The sequence below is a fragment of the Marmota monax genome, unplaced genomic scaffold (genome assembly GCF_021218885.2).
Source record: "Marmota monax isolate L192 unplaced genomic scaffold, Marmota_monax_Labrador192_F-V1.1 WCK01_AAM20220418_F8-fsc00073, whole genome shotgun sequence".
Lineage (NCBI taxonomy): Eukaryota > Metazoa > Chordata > Mammalia > Rodentia > Sciuridae > Marmota > Marmota monax.
The window spans coordinates 9401891-9418371 of record NW_026692846.1 but is presented as its reverse complement, the minus strand read 5'-3'; the positions used below and the strand labels follow the sequence as shown (position 1 = coordinate 9418371).

At 40.2% G+C, this 16481-nt stretch overlaps 1 protein-coding gene across 1 annotated transcript in view; it reads right to left on the bottom strand.

Annotated features, from left to right (window-relative positions):
• The window catches only part of Dnaaf11 (dynein axonemal assembly factor 11), an 86184-nt gene that overhangs the window by 54950 nt on the left and 14753 nt on the right, over window positions 1-16481 (bottom strand). Inside the window, exons 4-5 of the mRNA XM_046449262.2 lie at window positions 6209-6381; window positions 631-860 (exon numbers count right to left, since the gene is read on the bottom strand). Of these exons, the coding sequence (XP_046305218.1) occupies window positions 631-860; window positions 6209-6381 (403 nt within the window). The remainder of the gene's footprint in view (window positions 1-630; window positions 861-6208; window positions 6382-16481) is intronic.

Below are 16481 nucleotides of genomic sequence, written 5' to 3'. Positions count from 1 at the left end.
CACCTGAAGGAAAGAACTGGATTCTCAGCACGCTTATAACTCTCTTAATGGCATTTCACTGTTCTTTCAAAAAGATGCAAAGCAAACATAAACAATTGTCATTTATCAACTTGGGTAGTGGAATTATAGCTTCCTATCCAATTACTTTTAAGACATTTGCCTATGAATTCAGATTCATAAAAAAAGATCAATTAGAGGGTTATTAATCTCATTAAAAGTATATTCATCATATAATTCACAAAACAGAATGTTTTGTGATGCAATCAGAATTATTCAATTTATAAGCACGTGATTTGCATTTAACTTTTCTAAGATATTCCTACTTTATAAATCAAAGTACACCTGTTAATTCATCTTTCCTGTAAATCTTTTATACAGATTTCTCTGAGGATAATTTTAGATGCAAATTAAAGTTGCTAGTTAGAAGAGACATTTTTCTCTAAGGGAAGAGAGCCTCCTAGAACTGTCATGAACTATGAGATGTTCCATTTCCCCCTCCAAAATTATATCATACTTTATTCTTCAAATTAATCTTCTGCAATGTAAGTGGTACTGTGAACACCTTGGGGAGAGGACACAGATGGCTGGCCTAATAAGACTTAACTAGAAGCAAAGCCGGGATTGACCTACGCAGCAGTGTGGATGTCTGTGTACCAACGCCCGTCAAAGCCCGGGTCCCTCCGCCTCCTCCTGTCTTCCTTGTCCTGCTGCTCCTCCAGCTTCCTCTGGGCCTCCTCTTTGTCTTTGGCTCTTCTGAGGCAGTAAGCTTTTTCCTGCTCTCGGACTTGCTGCTCAACCACTGGATAGTTTTGCAACGCCTGGATCCTTTCTGAACGTTCTATTTCTTTGCCATCCAGCCACTTCAATAAAAAACAAAACAAAACAACAACAACAACAACAAAAAAGCACAATTATTCAAAAGTAGGAACGCAAATGAAGCCCACGATGATTCTGAATAAAATATCTTGAAATTAGAAATAATAAGTGTAGCATAGTGATAGAGAATTAATACAAAGTAATTAATACAAAATATCAGAAACACTCCTCTAAATCAATGTTTGTTTCATACAATTAACAGTTTATAAAGCACCTTCACTGGTACTAACAATAAACAGTCCTTCTGTCACAATTGGGAATTAATGCAAAGCCCTCAAAATATGGATATTAATTTATAACTATTCACTATATTAAAGATTTGAATACTTAAACCAAATTGCAGCTCCAAAGCAAAACAATGACACTTCCCAAATGCTCTCTACAATCAAGACCTTGAATCTTCACCAAATTGAGCTCAATACAAATGAGCCCATGTTCTACCCTTGACAATAAGATACAGAGTGAACTATTGTTATAGTCAATGTATCCCTCTGGTATTTTTATAATTTTCTAAATTAAAATATTAAAACAAGACACCAACTAAAATCTGAAAAGACAAAGCTCTCAGTTTAAAGATATCCATTTATTTGCCTAGCCTCATTCTACAAAAAGATTAAGGTAGGGAAAGATGTGCTGGGCAGATGATGGTTCCCCAGAAAAGTCCACGTTGTAGCCTCAGCAAAGGTTATCTCACATGGCAAGAAGGACTGCAGACACGATTGACTTAAAGATTTCAGATGGCAGGCTGACCCTTATAAGAACGACAGAGTCCTTATAACTAAAAGAAGAAGGCAGAAGTGTCAGGGTCGGAGTTGGGACAGCTGTGGAGGTGATACATTACTGGCTTTCCACAGCTCAGAAATGTAGATGCCTTTGAGATGCTGAAAAGGGCAAAGAAAGGGATTTTCCTGAAGCCTCCAAAGAAAGAGCCCGGTCAACACCTTGAATTTAGTCCAGTAAAACCATTTTGGACTTCTGACCTCCAGAACTATAAGATAAATCTGTACTGTTTTACGCCACTAAATTTGTGTTAATTTGTTACAAAAGGAATTCAAAGGAAAAAAAAAAGAAAAGAAAAAAAAACAGAAAATGTAGTAAAATATAAAATAAAAAACTACTGGGATAAGTTAAATTATAAATCAAATTGTAATGTGCAGATTTGGAAAAAATAATTTAAAATAAGAACACACATGGTTGCTACAGACTGGCTGGTCATTAGGTTCTAAAGCACTCAGCAATCAAAGCAAACTAGCAAAACATGATCAGTTACACAATTTTCTCTATCTTTCATGAAAAAGTATGATATTTTCTGGCTTTCCTCTAATACTTAGCTCTAAAACACACTTCTAAAGCAGAGTTTCATAAAGGAGAACTTGAGGAAAATCAGAAACTGACACCACCACATAGAGAAACAGACTTCTTCTAGCACCCTTCAATGTAAGATGAGGTCACAATTATAAATTTAATAAAACCTTTTCCTTTTTTTGCATTGTATTTTCTATTGGTGAATTATAATTATATATAATAGTGGGATTCATGGTTAGATACTTATACATGCAAATGGTATAAATAAAATTTGGTGGATTTTCTTCCTCAGTGCCTCCCATAAAACCTATTCCTTAAGGTGATACTTGCGATCCACAAACTTAAATTAACAGAGTTTAAGCTAGGGTTAGGATGTAATCATTTGAAAAATTCCCAATAAAAAAAATTTATTAATTGTATAAATGTAATACATATCTATAATACACATAAAATATAAGTATTACTATATAAGTATTGATATACTATACAAATAACATACTTAAATACCACAAATATATACATATTGTATATAAGTGTATGATTTTATAACAATTTGGAAAATTCTAAAAAAATTTAACTTCTTTCACCTGGGATTTTAATGACCATTGGGAGTAAAGGTGATATCTCTTACTCAAATATGGAGTACATTTATTTATGTATTTATTTAATTGATAATCTGTCTTTATACTTGGTTTAAATAACTATTGATTTAATTAGGCTGACTGCTTCTAAAGGAGGATGACAAATGCCCCCTGGCACCTTACCGACAGGAAACAAAAGACCTCATGCTGAGTTGATATCAAATTTGGGACTGTGCCCCAGCACCTACTCCAGGGACCTCAGCCTGCTTGATGACTTCCATTAGGTCTTCTTTGAAATTGGCCTTCAAGTCAAAAATCACTTTTGATTTCAGAGGTGCTGGTGAGCAGGAATGAATGGAGTCTTACGTTGAGCATTCCAGTATTCCTTAAACTTTCTTTACTCCTGATCCCACAGCACAGAGGTAGTGTCCACACCTACCGTTAGTGACAGAGGTAGTGTCCACACCTACTGTTGGTGACATAGGTAGTGTCCACACAATCATGTTTGTTCATGATTGTGCTAACTCCTCTGTGTGGGAATTCTCATCCAGGCCTACACAAGGGGAACGAAGGGGCAGCTCGCAGGCAATGGGAAAGGAGGCAGAGCCGCTGTCTGCTCACACCCCTCTTTTTCACAAGGCCACAGTGACTACTTCCTGCCTGAAGTGGCCCAGACACTGAGGAAAGAATGCTTGCAAGGGCTGACTCTCCTCATACCTCTTCATATGGCTGCTAAAGTCAACTACTACTCCTCCGTCGTTATGGGTTGAATTGGGTGAAGTTCTAACCTCCTGACTTTATTTGGAAGTAGAGTCCATGTAAGTGTAATTCACGAAGACTAATCACATGGGCAGTGTGGACCCTAATGCAACCTGACCAGGTCTACAGAAAACATGGCATGTGAAAAGACAGGGACCCAAGAAGGATACTATGAAGACAAAGGTGGAGATCAAGGTACCATGCCAACAAGACAGACAAGGCCAAAGACTGACAGTGAATCTTCAGAACTAGGAAGGAGTCAAGGAACAGATTCTCCTCCCAGCCCTCAGGGAGCCCGCCCTGTCACACCTTGTTCTTGAACAGCTGGCCTCTAGAGCTGTGAGACGGAAAATTTCTGGTGTTTCAGATACCCAGCTTGTGGCATTTTGTTACAGTAGTCCCGGGAAAATAATACATCTATTAACATAATTATTTTCAACCAGATCACAAGGTCTTAATAAAATGGCAGTTAAGATTCTAAAGTTTATCAATCCATTTTTAAATATGAACAAACACATTTACGAACATCATTTTCCAACAGAGGCTATTGTAGCTAGTGTCTATTACAGCTACTGACTTAGTGCAGTCTTTCTGAAATGAAAGCTTTGATCCTGTGGTTGTGCATTCATGCAGAAAGAAGAAGCAAGTGATGAGACACATGTGGGTTCAAATCCTACCTGGCCCACTTGCCAGATGTGTCAGTGTAAACCAAGGGTGTCAGTTCCCTGAGCCCTGACCTCCTCATCTCTGAATGCACTGCACTGTTTCCTACACAGGAGGATCAGAGATACTGTGCACGCAGCACCTGCCACTACCCAGTCCCATTTCCAGTACCTGGATGACAGTCTCACACAGCCAGCCTGACACAGCAGCACTGACACGGGGTCAGCTGTGGCTGCCATCCAGTCTTATAGCTTCTCAGTCCTTCTGAAGAGGTGGCCCTGGAGTTAGAGGACAAGCTCCGCTCCTGTGATACTCTGATTCTCATTCATTTTCTAAGAAGCCACTGTACAATGATGATCAGTCTTGCTGTGTTTGATTCTAGATTCAGTAACCTAAATCACTCATTCTCTTACTCTAGGAGATTTTACATTAGAAGGAATGTATCCCACTAATTTAGCAGTCAGCAATCTCTCAACTGCAGACAGAACACAGAAATCTAAGAAATAAATGCCCTCTAAGACCTGAGAAGATGCTGATCACAAAACTGACCCATCCGTGTGTCCTCTTTGTAGCAGCATGGAGTCACACGGAGGCTGGGGACTCTTGAAAGGACATGAAATTAATACTACCACTTTAATATATTCTCAGTTGTATACTTCCTCTTAAAATGATATTTTCCTAGGCTCTAAATTTATTAAATCCAGGGATATAATGGGGCTATATTCACATATTATAATATATATTTTGGGGTTGTCAACCATGGTTCCTAGTTTGTAACTGCCTCCCCAAGGCTGGTCCCCTGCCTTTGCCTGGTTATAAAGAAACTCTCGGACTGACCTTTTCTGAGAGTAGGCCTTAAGACTCCTCATTCCTGAGGGTTCCTCACCTCACTCCTTGGGGAAGACAGACTAAAGACACTAAACAGGCCTTTCTGGCTTCCCTGCCCAGTCTGTTAGCAACCATGCCTGTGTGATGAAGTCTCCATTAAAACAACAGTGCTCACAGAGCTCTCGGTTTGCTGAACACGGGGAGGACCCTGGAGGGAGGTGCACCCTTCCCACAGACCTCACCCTATCCTCTCCTCATCAGTGTCCTTTATAATAAACAGGTAAACATAAGTAAGTGTTTCTCGGTGAGCTGCTGAAGCAAGTTAAGCAAACTCAAGAAAGCCCAGCTCACAGCCAGTCTGTCAGGAGCACAGATAAGAACACGTGGGGCCTGTGACTAAACTCTAAAATGAGGGGCGCAGTCCTGCATTCTAGGACTGAGCCCTCAATCTGTAGAATCCTACACTACCCACTTGGAGGTAGAAGACACTTGGATTAGAGGACACCTGGCTGGGGTCCACTGCTGGAGAGCTGATTGCCAGCTTATGTGTGGGGAAAGTCCACACAGCTAGTGTAGGAAGTGTCCACGTTGCCTTGGTGTGAGAGCAGATGACAGAACAAGGCGTTCTGAATGTTTTCCTGGACGAACACAGAGAGCAGTTGTTGCTGAAGAGGCCTCTGGACTAGCAGCATCAGCATAATCCAAGAGCAAAAATGCAAATAGTGTGCATGGTGACAGACCTGACCCAGGAACTAGGGTGGGGAGTACAGAAACCTGTGCTTTTAACAGCCCTCCAACTACTCTCACGCACAGCAAACGCCAAGGTCCCCTGCCTCAGAAATTGAGCTAATAAAAAGCAACAACAAAAAAGTAATTATGAAAACAGAGTAACTACATAATATAAGTGTATGTAGCTGCAGCTACCTTTGGAACACTAACCTACTGGTGGTGCAGATGAATTAGTAGTGATGATGATGAATGCGGTTTGCAACAACTGAACTCAACAAGAAATACTTCAATTAAGGGAAAACATGTATGAAAGCAACTTTAAAATTTAGAAATCAAAGAATTCATTTTGTTTCTCTGGAATATCCCATTCTCTGCAGCAACACTCTCCCTGACAATGCTGTGACTAAACCAGGAATTACTGGAGTTGCTCATTTTCATTTTTCTGTGCCCTTCCACTGTAACTTAACCTTTAGCTGTGGAAGAGAGGCCACCACAAACTCCCTGTAGCCATCGAAGTCCGCGCACGGGTTGCCCATGAGGAAGAGCTCCTTCAGGTGGATGTTGCACTGCAAGGTCTTGACACTGCTCAGCTCTCCAATGAAATTCACAGTCAAGTCAAGCTTTGCCAGCCCTTCACATCCTGTGGAGAAAAGGAAAGGAAGAAAGAAGAAAAGTCACAGTGTATTAAAATGTGTACGAAAGCACATTACAGGTATAAGAATTACAATATTTTAAATCTCCTGATTAACTGCGTGGTTACCAAGAAGTGGACTTTCAGAGGTACCAGCTCAAAGGCTTAGTCTTGTTTCACTTTCCTATCTTCATCTCCCCCTTTTTCCATCCCTCTGGTCCTCCGGCTAGGGCAAATCACCTTCCCTGTTCACCTCTTCAAGGCCCAGCCTGGGGACTGCTTAGATCTGGTCACTTCCAACATGAAGAAAGCCAAGGTGGTGGCTACAAGGGTGGGCATTACATGAGAGCAAAACTCCCCACGAGGAGGTCCCAAGGTGTCCTCCTGGGAGTTGCCAGGAACATAGGACATATTTCATCATAGAAGATGATGCCCAGCGACCATCATTTCACAGCCAGCCAATGCTACATGAACTTGAATCAAATTCAAATTTGACTTAACTGTCTTTACTCACTGACATTCCATGAAAATTTGGTGGTTAGGAATTAGGAGTTGAAGTCTTCCCTCTGTCTCATCCTTGCTACTATGACCTTGGACAGACAGGTTACAAGCCTTGGTCTCCTCATCTGCAGAATGCTAACGGTATTTGTAAATCCATTGGCACGTGTTATTGTGAAGTTAAACTATGGTGATTCCTGTGAGGTGCTTAGCATGCTCTCTGACACTCAGAGGGCCTCGGGAAGACCAGCTGTGACGCAGCCACCCAGTGAGCACTCTTCTGATGATCACGTGGCTCCCTCGACAGGGCTCCCACAGGAAGGAAGGAAGCATGTTTTCACGAGCAGAGAGTTTGCAGTCCTTTCTGTGAACTAAGAAGAGCTGAGCTGGTTTGGTTCAGTGTCAGGCTGTCTCTGCCTGAGACCGGCTCCTGCTCCTGGGACTGACATGGCAGATTCTCCAGCCTTCAATACTCAGGAAGTCCATCCCAGAAAACAGTGAAGATCTACCTGTCTGCACTTATTTCTTCAAACACCTACACACCACCCTTCCTTTATGCTCCCTGATTATGTTGCTTTTTCTGTCTCTGTTTTGTGGCTATTTAAATTAAGAGTAAACTTTGGTTCCGGATAGCTTTACATCACCAATATAAACGCACTCCACACTGGTTCATCACTCTGCAAACTGCATCACCTTTGGTAAGGTTTTCCTCATTTCTGAAAGCTTTACAATGGAACTGACTTCACTGAATGACAGCGTCCCTTCACCTGAACACTTTCTCGACTCTAGCACCTGACTCCCTTTGTCCAGATTCCATGTTTTCTTATCTAGTCAGACCCCAAGCCAGGCTCCTCCAAAAACCTAGTTGTGCCTTGGTGTTCCCAGACCCAGATCTCACTCAGAGACCCATCCACCCACCCACCCACCCACCCACCCATCCATCCCTCCATCCATGCAGGAGTTACTGGGATCCTGCTCTGTACAAGTTACTCAGCCAGATCTTCAATATACAGTGATTTTTAAAATTCTTTTGTCTCTGGCCTCAAGTTTATCTAAGATACAGAAAGGAGACAGAGATGGGTATTCCAGGAATGAAAAATTAAATACACAAAGGCACCAGGAAGTGAGGAAGAACCCAGAAGTAGGCAGGACCTACAGCCACTGGTTCTTCCTGCCCAGTCCCGACTCATTGCTCAACCTTTGTTCTTGGCTTCCAATCCCAACATTCTACAACGTTTTTTCCTCTTGAAGCGAGCAACAATCTTCACATTAGCAAGACTAACAGAGCTTATTTTATCACTAAAAAAAAACAATTTACGGCATGTGGCATGAATGACCATGGATTCCCTTTCAAACCTCTCAACTGTCTTTCCTTGTTCTCCTTACACGGCCATCTTTTCCTTTCCATTCTTGTAGGACTTCTCCAACTCTTAATTCTAACCTGACCCAATATTCTTCCAGTGTCTTCCTGATGACAACAGTGAAGGTCACTGAGTTAACGAATCCCAGACTCTGAGGACTCCCACATGAAAACTCCATATTTGACCTTCCTGTTGAATGTCATCTTCCTATGTCAGAATTCCTGTAAGACACAGCACCTTCAACATATTCCAAACAGAACTCTCCTCACTTCTTCTCACTCTCCAGTCATCAATACAGTTTGTCTATGTCTAAATTCTGTTAGTGTCACTACCATTTTTGTGTCAAATGTGGGTTTGACACCAAAGGTCTAATCATGAACTTGAAAAATCATTGTCTCAACCACCTCATGTCACCAGCCAAACCCTCCCAGTCTTAACTCCTCGATTTTCATATACTTCCTGTCCACTCTTATTTTCTTACCTATACTTTAATTCTTGTCACCTTTTACATGGAATATGAAAATAATCTCCTGAATCTATCCATCCCCAAAATATAGGAAGTAAGGAAGAAGGGGAAATGGGAAAAAATCAGGAAAATGGAAGATAAAAAGCGGAGCATCCTATCCTATCATGCCATGAACCAGAGAAGAACCCAGAGAAGGATAAGAGCCATCAAAACACAGGGGCCTGATTGAAAGGGCTCCTTCGACCCAGCCTGGGGCAATGTGATTAGCAAACAAAATGACAGTAACATTATCCACTGAGTAAAACAGGAATCCATGAGTCCATACTGATACAAGGAGCCATAAGTGAAGGAGTAAATAAATAAATGGGAGAGAAGGCAAAGTTCTTTCTTAAGTAGAATGTCATCTCATAAACATAAAAGGAATGGCAGAATTACAAGCCATTAATGAATGCTAAAACAAGTATGAAAGCATGATGAGGAATAAGATAGACACACAATGTCAGAGTATCTTCCACAAGTTACTCATTAATTAAAACATGAAATGTAATGACTGTACAGTAGAAAAGTGTGGTAGACACAACCTTCCCCTGTGGCAGACACGGCCTTTCCTTTCCTGGTGACTTACCTCTATTTCCGCATGACAGTCACTCTCTCGTGCACACATTACCACATTGTAATTCTCTGTATGCTATTTGCCATATCTGATATTCTTCCTTTTTTGCTTGAATGTTGACCTATCTCCCTCAGTTAGAATTCATGCTCCTTGCAGAGTGGGACCCTGTTTTGCATATGGCTTTATTTACTACGCAAAAAAGACTCCATGGCACAGGGAGGCCTTAGAAATACTTGAGGAGGAAAGGAGAAGGGAGGAGCGAGAGAGGGAGGGAGTAAGAGAAGAGTGAGGAGAGCCACAAAGAAAGGATACATGGGTAACTGGGGCAGATCAGTCAACAGGGAGGTCAGTTAGTTGCTCAGGTGAGAACTCAAGGAAATTCAACTTCAAAGATAAGGGAGCAGCAGAGGGAAAAGAAGGGAATTGACAAGGCTCAGTCTGGGTCAGATTCCGCCAGAGCCACCAGGTGACCAGGATAGCTGAACATTATGTTTTGACAAATATACTTTTAGGATAAGAAATAAATCAGCACACATTAAAAAAAAATAAAAGAAAATTACGCGCCCAATTTGGAGAAATTGTTAAGCAAACTCTAATAGAATCATAAACTATTAAGTAACAGTGAAAATGATGGTTATCAAAGCTATATCAGAGCATGGGGGAAGCTTCAGATCTGAAGAAAGTGGAAAAAGATACAGCACTGCCCTGAGCTACAGTTACAACAGGGTACAAGGACAAATAGGAAGAAGACACACTGAAATGTCACCAGTAATGATGGAATTAAGAGTACACTTTACTCTAGTTTCAAAACATTTGCAACATGGTTATATTTGATATTTTGAACAAATAAACAAAAGGAAAAAATACATGAAATTGATAGAAAACTAAGGTGTAAGTCATCCTGGTGTCCTCAGGTGTCACAGATAAGTCCTCGAGGCGTAGACTAGGTTAGTAACCACGTGGCTAATATACTGGTCTAGTGCTTTCTCAGTATGAAGCTCTTTATACGCAGTATCTTACTTAATCCTTAACCCTAATACTACGCCCGTGAGAGACGGAATGAGGGGTCGGGGGGAGAGAGAGAGAGAATAATTTGTGTCAGATAGCTGAGCGTGGGCGCCTGGCTCTGAGAGGCTGCCATCTAGTGAGCTCTGCCATTCCTCATGGACAGCAGGGATCCATCCCTTCTCCCCTCCCTGTGCCTAGTCCTAGTGCCTTGCCTGCAGTAGACTGTGGCCACAGTGAAGTCCTGGGGCCTCTAGGCTGGGCCACAAGCTCACAGCTCACAGCTTCTGCTGGAGTTTCTAGAATGCTCGCCTGGGCAGGCCTGCTCCTGGAGTTACACTGGGACCTGTCAGAAGCCACGTGAAACGTCTGCCTACCTTGAGCTCATGGTGCTGTGGGACCTGAGGCTCCTGGGAATCTCAAGGACAATGTGAAAGAACAAATTCTATATGTGTGCACAGAGGCCGAGAAGCAGCGCCAGGCAGGTAACCAAAAACAATCTTAGAAGTGGATCCTCTGACAGCAGGTGCTCTAGTGCTGCCAGAGACCCAAGGGAGACCACCGGCCACCCTGGAGGCACTGAGATAGATAATTAGAACTCTAAAACAAGTCAAGTCTGACATTACCAGTGATCTCACAACTCCTAAATGGAGGAGTTAGGATTTGAGAGGCCTCTCTGAACTGGTACACTTGAGGGTCTCTGTGACAGTATTTATTACCAAATCATCATCATTATCTTAAAATTACCAAACTTAACTTTTGTAGAATACAAATTTGGGTCTACAAGCGAAGGCAGTTGTCACCACCCAGGAAAGGGTGGCCTGGGCAGGACAGGCCTGGAGTTCACAGTGGTAGAGAGGTCCAGGCCAGCTGGAGAGCAGAGCTGGAGAGAGTGGAAGAGAGGAGGGGATGGATAAAGTTGATTAATGGCTTAGTTATCGTTAGATGGGAAAGGAAGTCCTGGTGCTATTGCACTATAGGATGCCTATAGATGATAATAATATGCTGTATATATACATTTGTAAAAGCTGGAAGGAATTTTAAATATGTTCACCATAATGTAAAATTTTTTTAAGGCAATAGATAAATTTACCTTAATTTGAACATTATAAAAGATAGACAAATATAAAAGGATGACATAGTACCCCATATATATAATTGTTATGTATCAGTTAAACTGTCAAAAATCATTATTAAAAATATTAGTACCTAAAATGAATAAGAACAAACACTTATATACATTTCAGACTTTACTACATAGGTGATAAAAATTCAATAACTTCATATCTTCAAAAATAACTAAGTGATAAAGGACAAAAAACACAATGTCTATTAAATTAGTAAAAACACAGATAAATTTTAAAAGATATTGGCAGGACTATGATATAAGAGTCATGTCTTTCAGCATGTAGTTGCCAATACATAAAACTGACTTTTATTATTTTTTTTATTGTTTGAGAGAGAGAAAAGAGAATTTTTTTAATATTTATTTTTTAGTTTTTGGTGGATATAACATCTTTATTTTATTTTTATGTGGTGTTGAGGATCAAACTCAGCGGCCCGCGCATGCCAGGCGAGTGCGCTACCGCTTGAGCCACATCCCCAGCTCCAAAATTGACTTTTAAATTGGCTGCCCCTCCCACCTCAAAATTTCATTTGGGGGAAGAGGTCCCAATCTGACACCTCTCCTCAAAGCACAGGTGATCTGCACAAAGCTAGTCAGAGCAGCTACCATCATAATAGCAGATGTAATTAGTAATACTTCAAGTACTAAAATGTATAAAGTTATTTAAAATACATCAATACATTTGAAAATGCAGTCATCAAATTATAAAAGTGTAGACTCAGCCACTGTATGAAGAATGAATATACAGTCGCACATAAGCACAAGTAAGTCTCTACCTGTCTGAATGCTCCTTTTACACTGACAGAAATGCTAGATGGATTTGATCAATGTAGAAAACATATTTGCGTAAAGATACAGGTTACATAGTATGACGTTTACTTTGGAAGACTCTGGAAGACATTTTAACTAAGAAAATGAAAACATTTTATCTAAGAAAAGGCTGATATTTGAAAGGGTCCAACAAGGTGAAAATTTTATATATTTTTGTATCTTATAGATGAAGAACCCATGACCCCCCCCAAATGTCTATTATGTTCCTCAAAGTGACGAGTCTTAACTTTCCTTCAACTTGGCCTGCACATAAGAAATCAGAGCACATTTGCCTTCTACAGAATCTTGTCCAGCTGGCCCGGTGGAGGACACCTGTCCCTGGAGTCAGGTGCTCCTGATTTCAGGTTAGTCCTAGCCTGTCTCCTGCCCAGCAGAGGTCCAGCCAGGATGACTGCCCCAGGGGTGGGATGGTCAGGGGGCACACATTGTCAGCAACCCCACCCCTACTTCCAGGTGGGAGAAAAAGGACGCAAAGACAGAACAGTTGATTTGACCCTGGTGACTCCTCAACAGGAAAAAGAGAAAAAAGGAAAATAAACAAGCTTTGTTTTGCATTCAAGAAAAGAAAAAGGAAAAGACTTATTTTAAAACATCATACTGAGATTTACTCAGGTAGGCAGGCTGAGTGCAGATATCCATCTCCCCCCTCTAGCCTCAAACACTTCAAATTAAACAAAAAGCACATATTTGACATCAGATAAAATGCACCCTCATTCTCTACCCCATCAAATATTTCCCCGAAGTACCCTGCAGCCAGTCCTTCCTCTTAGGGCAGGAAGGTAGAACACCAGAGGCACACCTGTCAGGTAGAGGCTGGAGGTGGACCGCAGCCTGCGGCCCACAGCACTCTAAACGAGAACAGCGACGATGCCGCCCTCTAGTGGTGGATGAACAAACTCACCACAAAACAAAACTCCAGGTCCTGTAAGGCAACCAGCCCTGGATAACCAGCCCCGAGCGAGCAACCTTTGAATTACTTCTCTGAGTTTTTGATTGAAATCTCACTGCCACAAGACACAGAGGAAATGCTGTCATCGCATTTGTTCATAGATAACATAGTGACAGGGCTGTAGTATTCACTGAGAGAGAGCAGTGATTCCATTCCCCAGGCAGAAAAAGCCAAAAAGGTACGAAGACTCATCTTAGTTTTTGCACTGATACTGGGCTCAGGAGCTTCCTATGATGATTTTCTAGGTTTTGTGACTTAAATTTTAACAAGTAACTTATGATGCATATTTATGTCTTTGTTGATATTTAACCTTGACAGTCACATAAATCTCCATTTGGCACACTAGTGGGCCTTCGACAAAGCCCACCGTGATCTAAGTCAAGTCCTCCCAGTTGTAGCTACTGCCAGATGGGAGTCATGGGGAGAGCAGCTCGCCTGCCTCTGCTCCAGGCCCTGGCTCTGAAGCGAAGCTGCCAGTCAGCATGCTCCACCCACTCGGAGACTGCAGCCTGCCAGGCCAGACAGAGCCTGGGCACAGCCCACACCAGCCACCTCACAGCCCCAATCTTTGTGAGGATAATCAGATACAAAGTGCTACCACTAAGAGAAAACCAGCACAAAACTGAAGGTTGCAAATAAAACAGAAACCACAAAGGAAGAGGAAAGAAATTGAAAACAAAGAATGCTAACAAGTACCTAGAAAAAAATTTTTAAGCTATCTCATCCATAAAGTAACAACAGACATCACAGAAAAGTGGCAACCAGAGTTCGGCAGTGAATTCAGAAGAATAAAATTCATGGCCAAATTAAAGAGCCTGTTGTAAAAGAACTGAATTAGAGAATGAACAGGAGCTAATGTAAAATAATTATTCTGAAATTTAAATCTGGTGAAATATCCAAGACTGAAGAATAACAAAACAAAGGGATTTAAAATAAGAAATAAAGGTTAAAAGACATGGAAGTTCAAGGTCAGTCTCAGCAATTTAGTGAGATCCTCGCTCAATAAATAAATAAATAAATAAATAAATAAAAGTCCTGGGGGTGTAGCTTAGTAATAAAGTACCCCTCAGTTCAATACCTAGTACCAAAAACAATGATGATGATTATGATGACTATGATGATAGTAACAAGTAAAAGAGAAAAAAAAATTGTAGGTCCAATTAAGAACTGAACATTTATCACAACCAGATCTACACTATAAGAAATTCTACAGGGTATCTTTCAGGCTGAAACCAACTCATACTAGGGAGTAATTCAAATTCACATGAAAAAATAAGATCTGACCTGGCTCAGCCATAGGGGGGCAGAGCCTTCCCAGGCCATGGCAGGAGAGTGGGGGTGCAGTCCCCCATGTGGGCTGCTCAGCGGCCTGGCCCAAGGCACTTGCAATGGGTACCCTGGCATCATAAAAGAGCTGCTACAAAGTCAATTCCATCTGAAAGTGCCACCAGAGGGGAATTCTTAAGTCTCCTCAATCTGCAGACATAGATTTCAAACAGGTAGAGGCATTTTTGAGAGTTCAGTCCAAAAAGCAAGGAGGGATCACATCTAAACTACTGTCATTTCCATAAGACAAAAATCTGAGAACCTCATGAACCAGAGCCATTGAAACAATGGACTTTGGGGCCTGAGCTGGAGAGTTGATGACAAGTTTGTCAGGGAACTTCATCAAACACGCCCCACTGCCACAACAGAGCTGGAACTTGGGAAAAGTGGACAGGGCAAAGCAAGCATTGTGGAATAGTAGTCAGTGTCAAAGAAATGTGAAAAGTGTCATAACAGATTCCACTCCTTCCCTATCACCTAACAACGAAACAGTCAGGAATCTGAACCTATGTCTGAAATTTGATAGGGTCAAGGTCAACAAATCCTAAGGAACCTTTCAGAGGTAGAAGAAAGTATCAGCACACTGATATAGCCACCCCAAGTAAAGATGATATAGGAAAAGAGTTGGATTTATTGTTATAAAGTGTCTGTAATTCCTCCCTCTGAAATTTAAAAGCATATGTATCATGCTCCCCCAATAACATTAAATCCTCATATTCAAATCTTTTTAAAAAAGGACCCTCCATAGTGGTAATTATATAGGTAAATATAAAAGGCAATAAAATATTTTTTCTTTCTAATTTTTCTCCCAATTTATTTTTAAAAATGGCTACAAGAAGAAATAATTATAAATCTATGTTAATAGACATAATATATAAAGCTGTAACTGACAAAAACAGCATAAATGAGGAGAGAGAGAAACATCTACATAGAAGCAATGTTTTGTATACTATTGAAATTCAGTTGCTGTGAATGTAAACTAGATCATTATAAATTAAGATGTTAACTGTAATTCTCAGAGCACAACTGATAAAATAATATAGTAAAAGAAACAAAAAGGAAATTAAAACAATATACTGAATAAATACACTAAATATGACATTAATATGATAAAGAAACTAAAAAATGAAGGCAGTAATACAGAATCAGAGGAACAAAACAGACATGAATACATAAAACATAAATAGCATATTTTAGATATAATTTCTACCTTATCACTGATTACATTAAATGTAAATGGATAAGACTCTCCAGTTAAAAGGCAAAGATTGATGCGATGGGTTAAAAATAAAAACATGATCCATCCATATGCCAAAGAGACACACTTTAGATTCAAAGACACACATAGTTGTAATTTTAAAGAATGTAAAAATTATACCAATAAAATAGAAACCAAAAAAGAAGAAAAAAATAGAAGAGCTGGAGGGGTTATACTAATATCAGACAAAATAGACTTTACGTCAAAGATTATTATTAGCAATAATGAAAGACATTTTATAATGATAAGAAGATCAATTCATCATTAAGATGAAACAATTAAGAGAGTGTACATTTCTAATAGCAGAGACCCAAATAACATAAGGCAAAAACTGACAGAACTGAAAGAGAAAATAATTCAACAATAATAGAGACCTCAATAACCTGGTTTTAATAATAGAACAAGTAAATAGAATACAACTTTCAAAAAACAAGACAAACAAACAAAAAAGACTGGACCTAACAAATATTACTAGAATATTCCACCCAAGGAAAGCATAATATACATTGTGTATACTATGTGTGTATATGTGTACATCCAAAATGTACAGGAAACATCCTCTAAATTAGACAAAATATTAAGCTATAAAACAAGTCTCAATAAATTTAAGATGATTTAAATCATAGAAGGTATATTCTCTGACCCCAGTAGAATGAAACTAAAAATCAATTAAAGA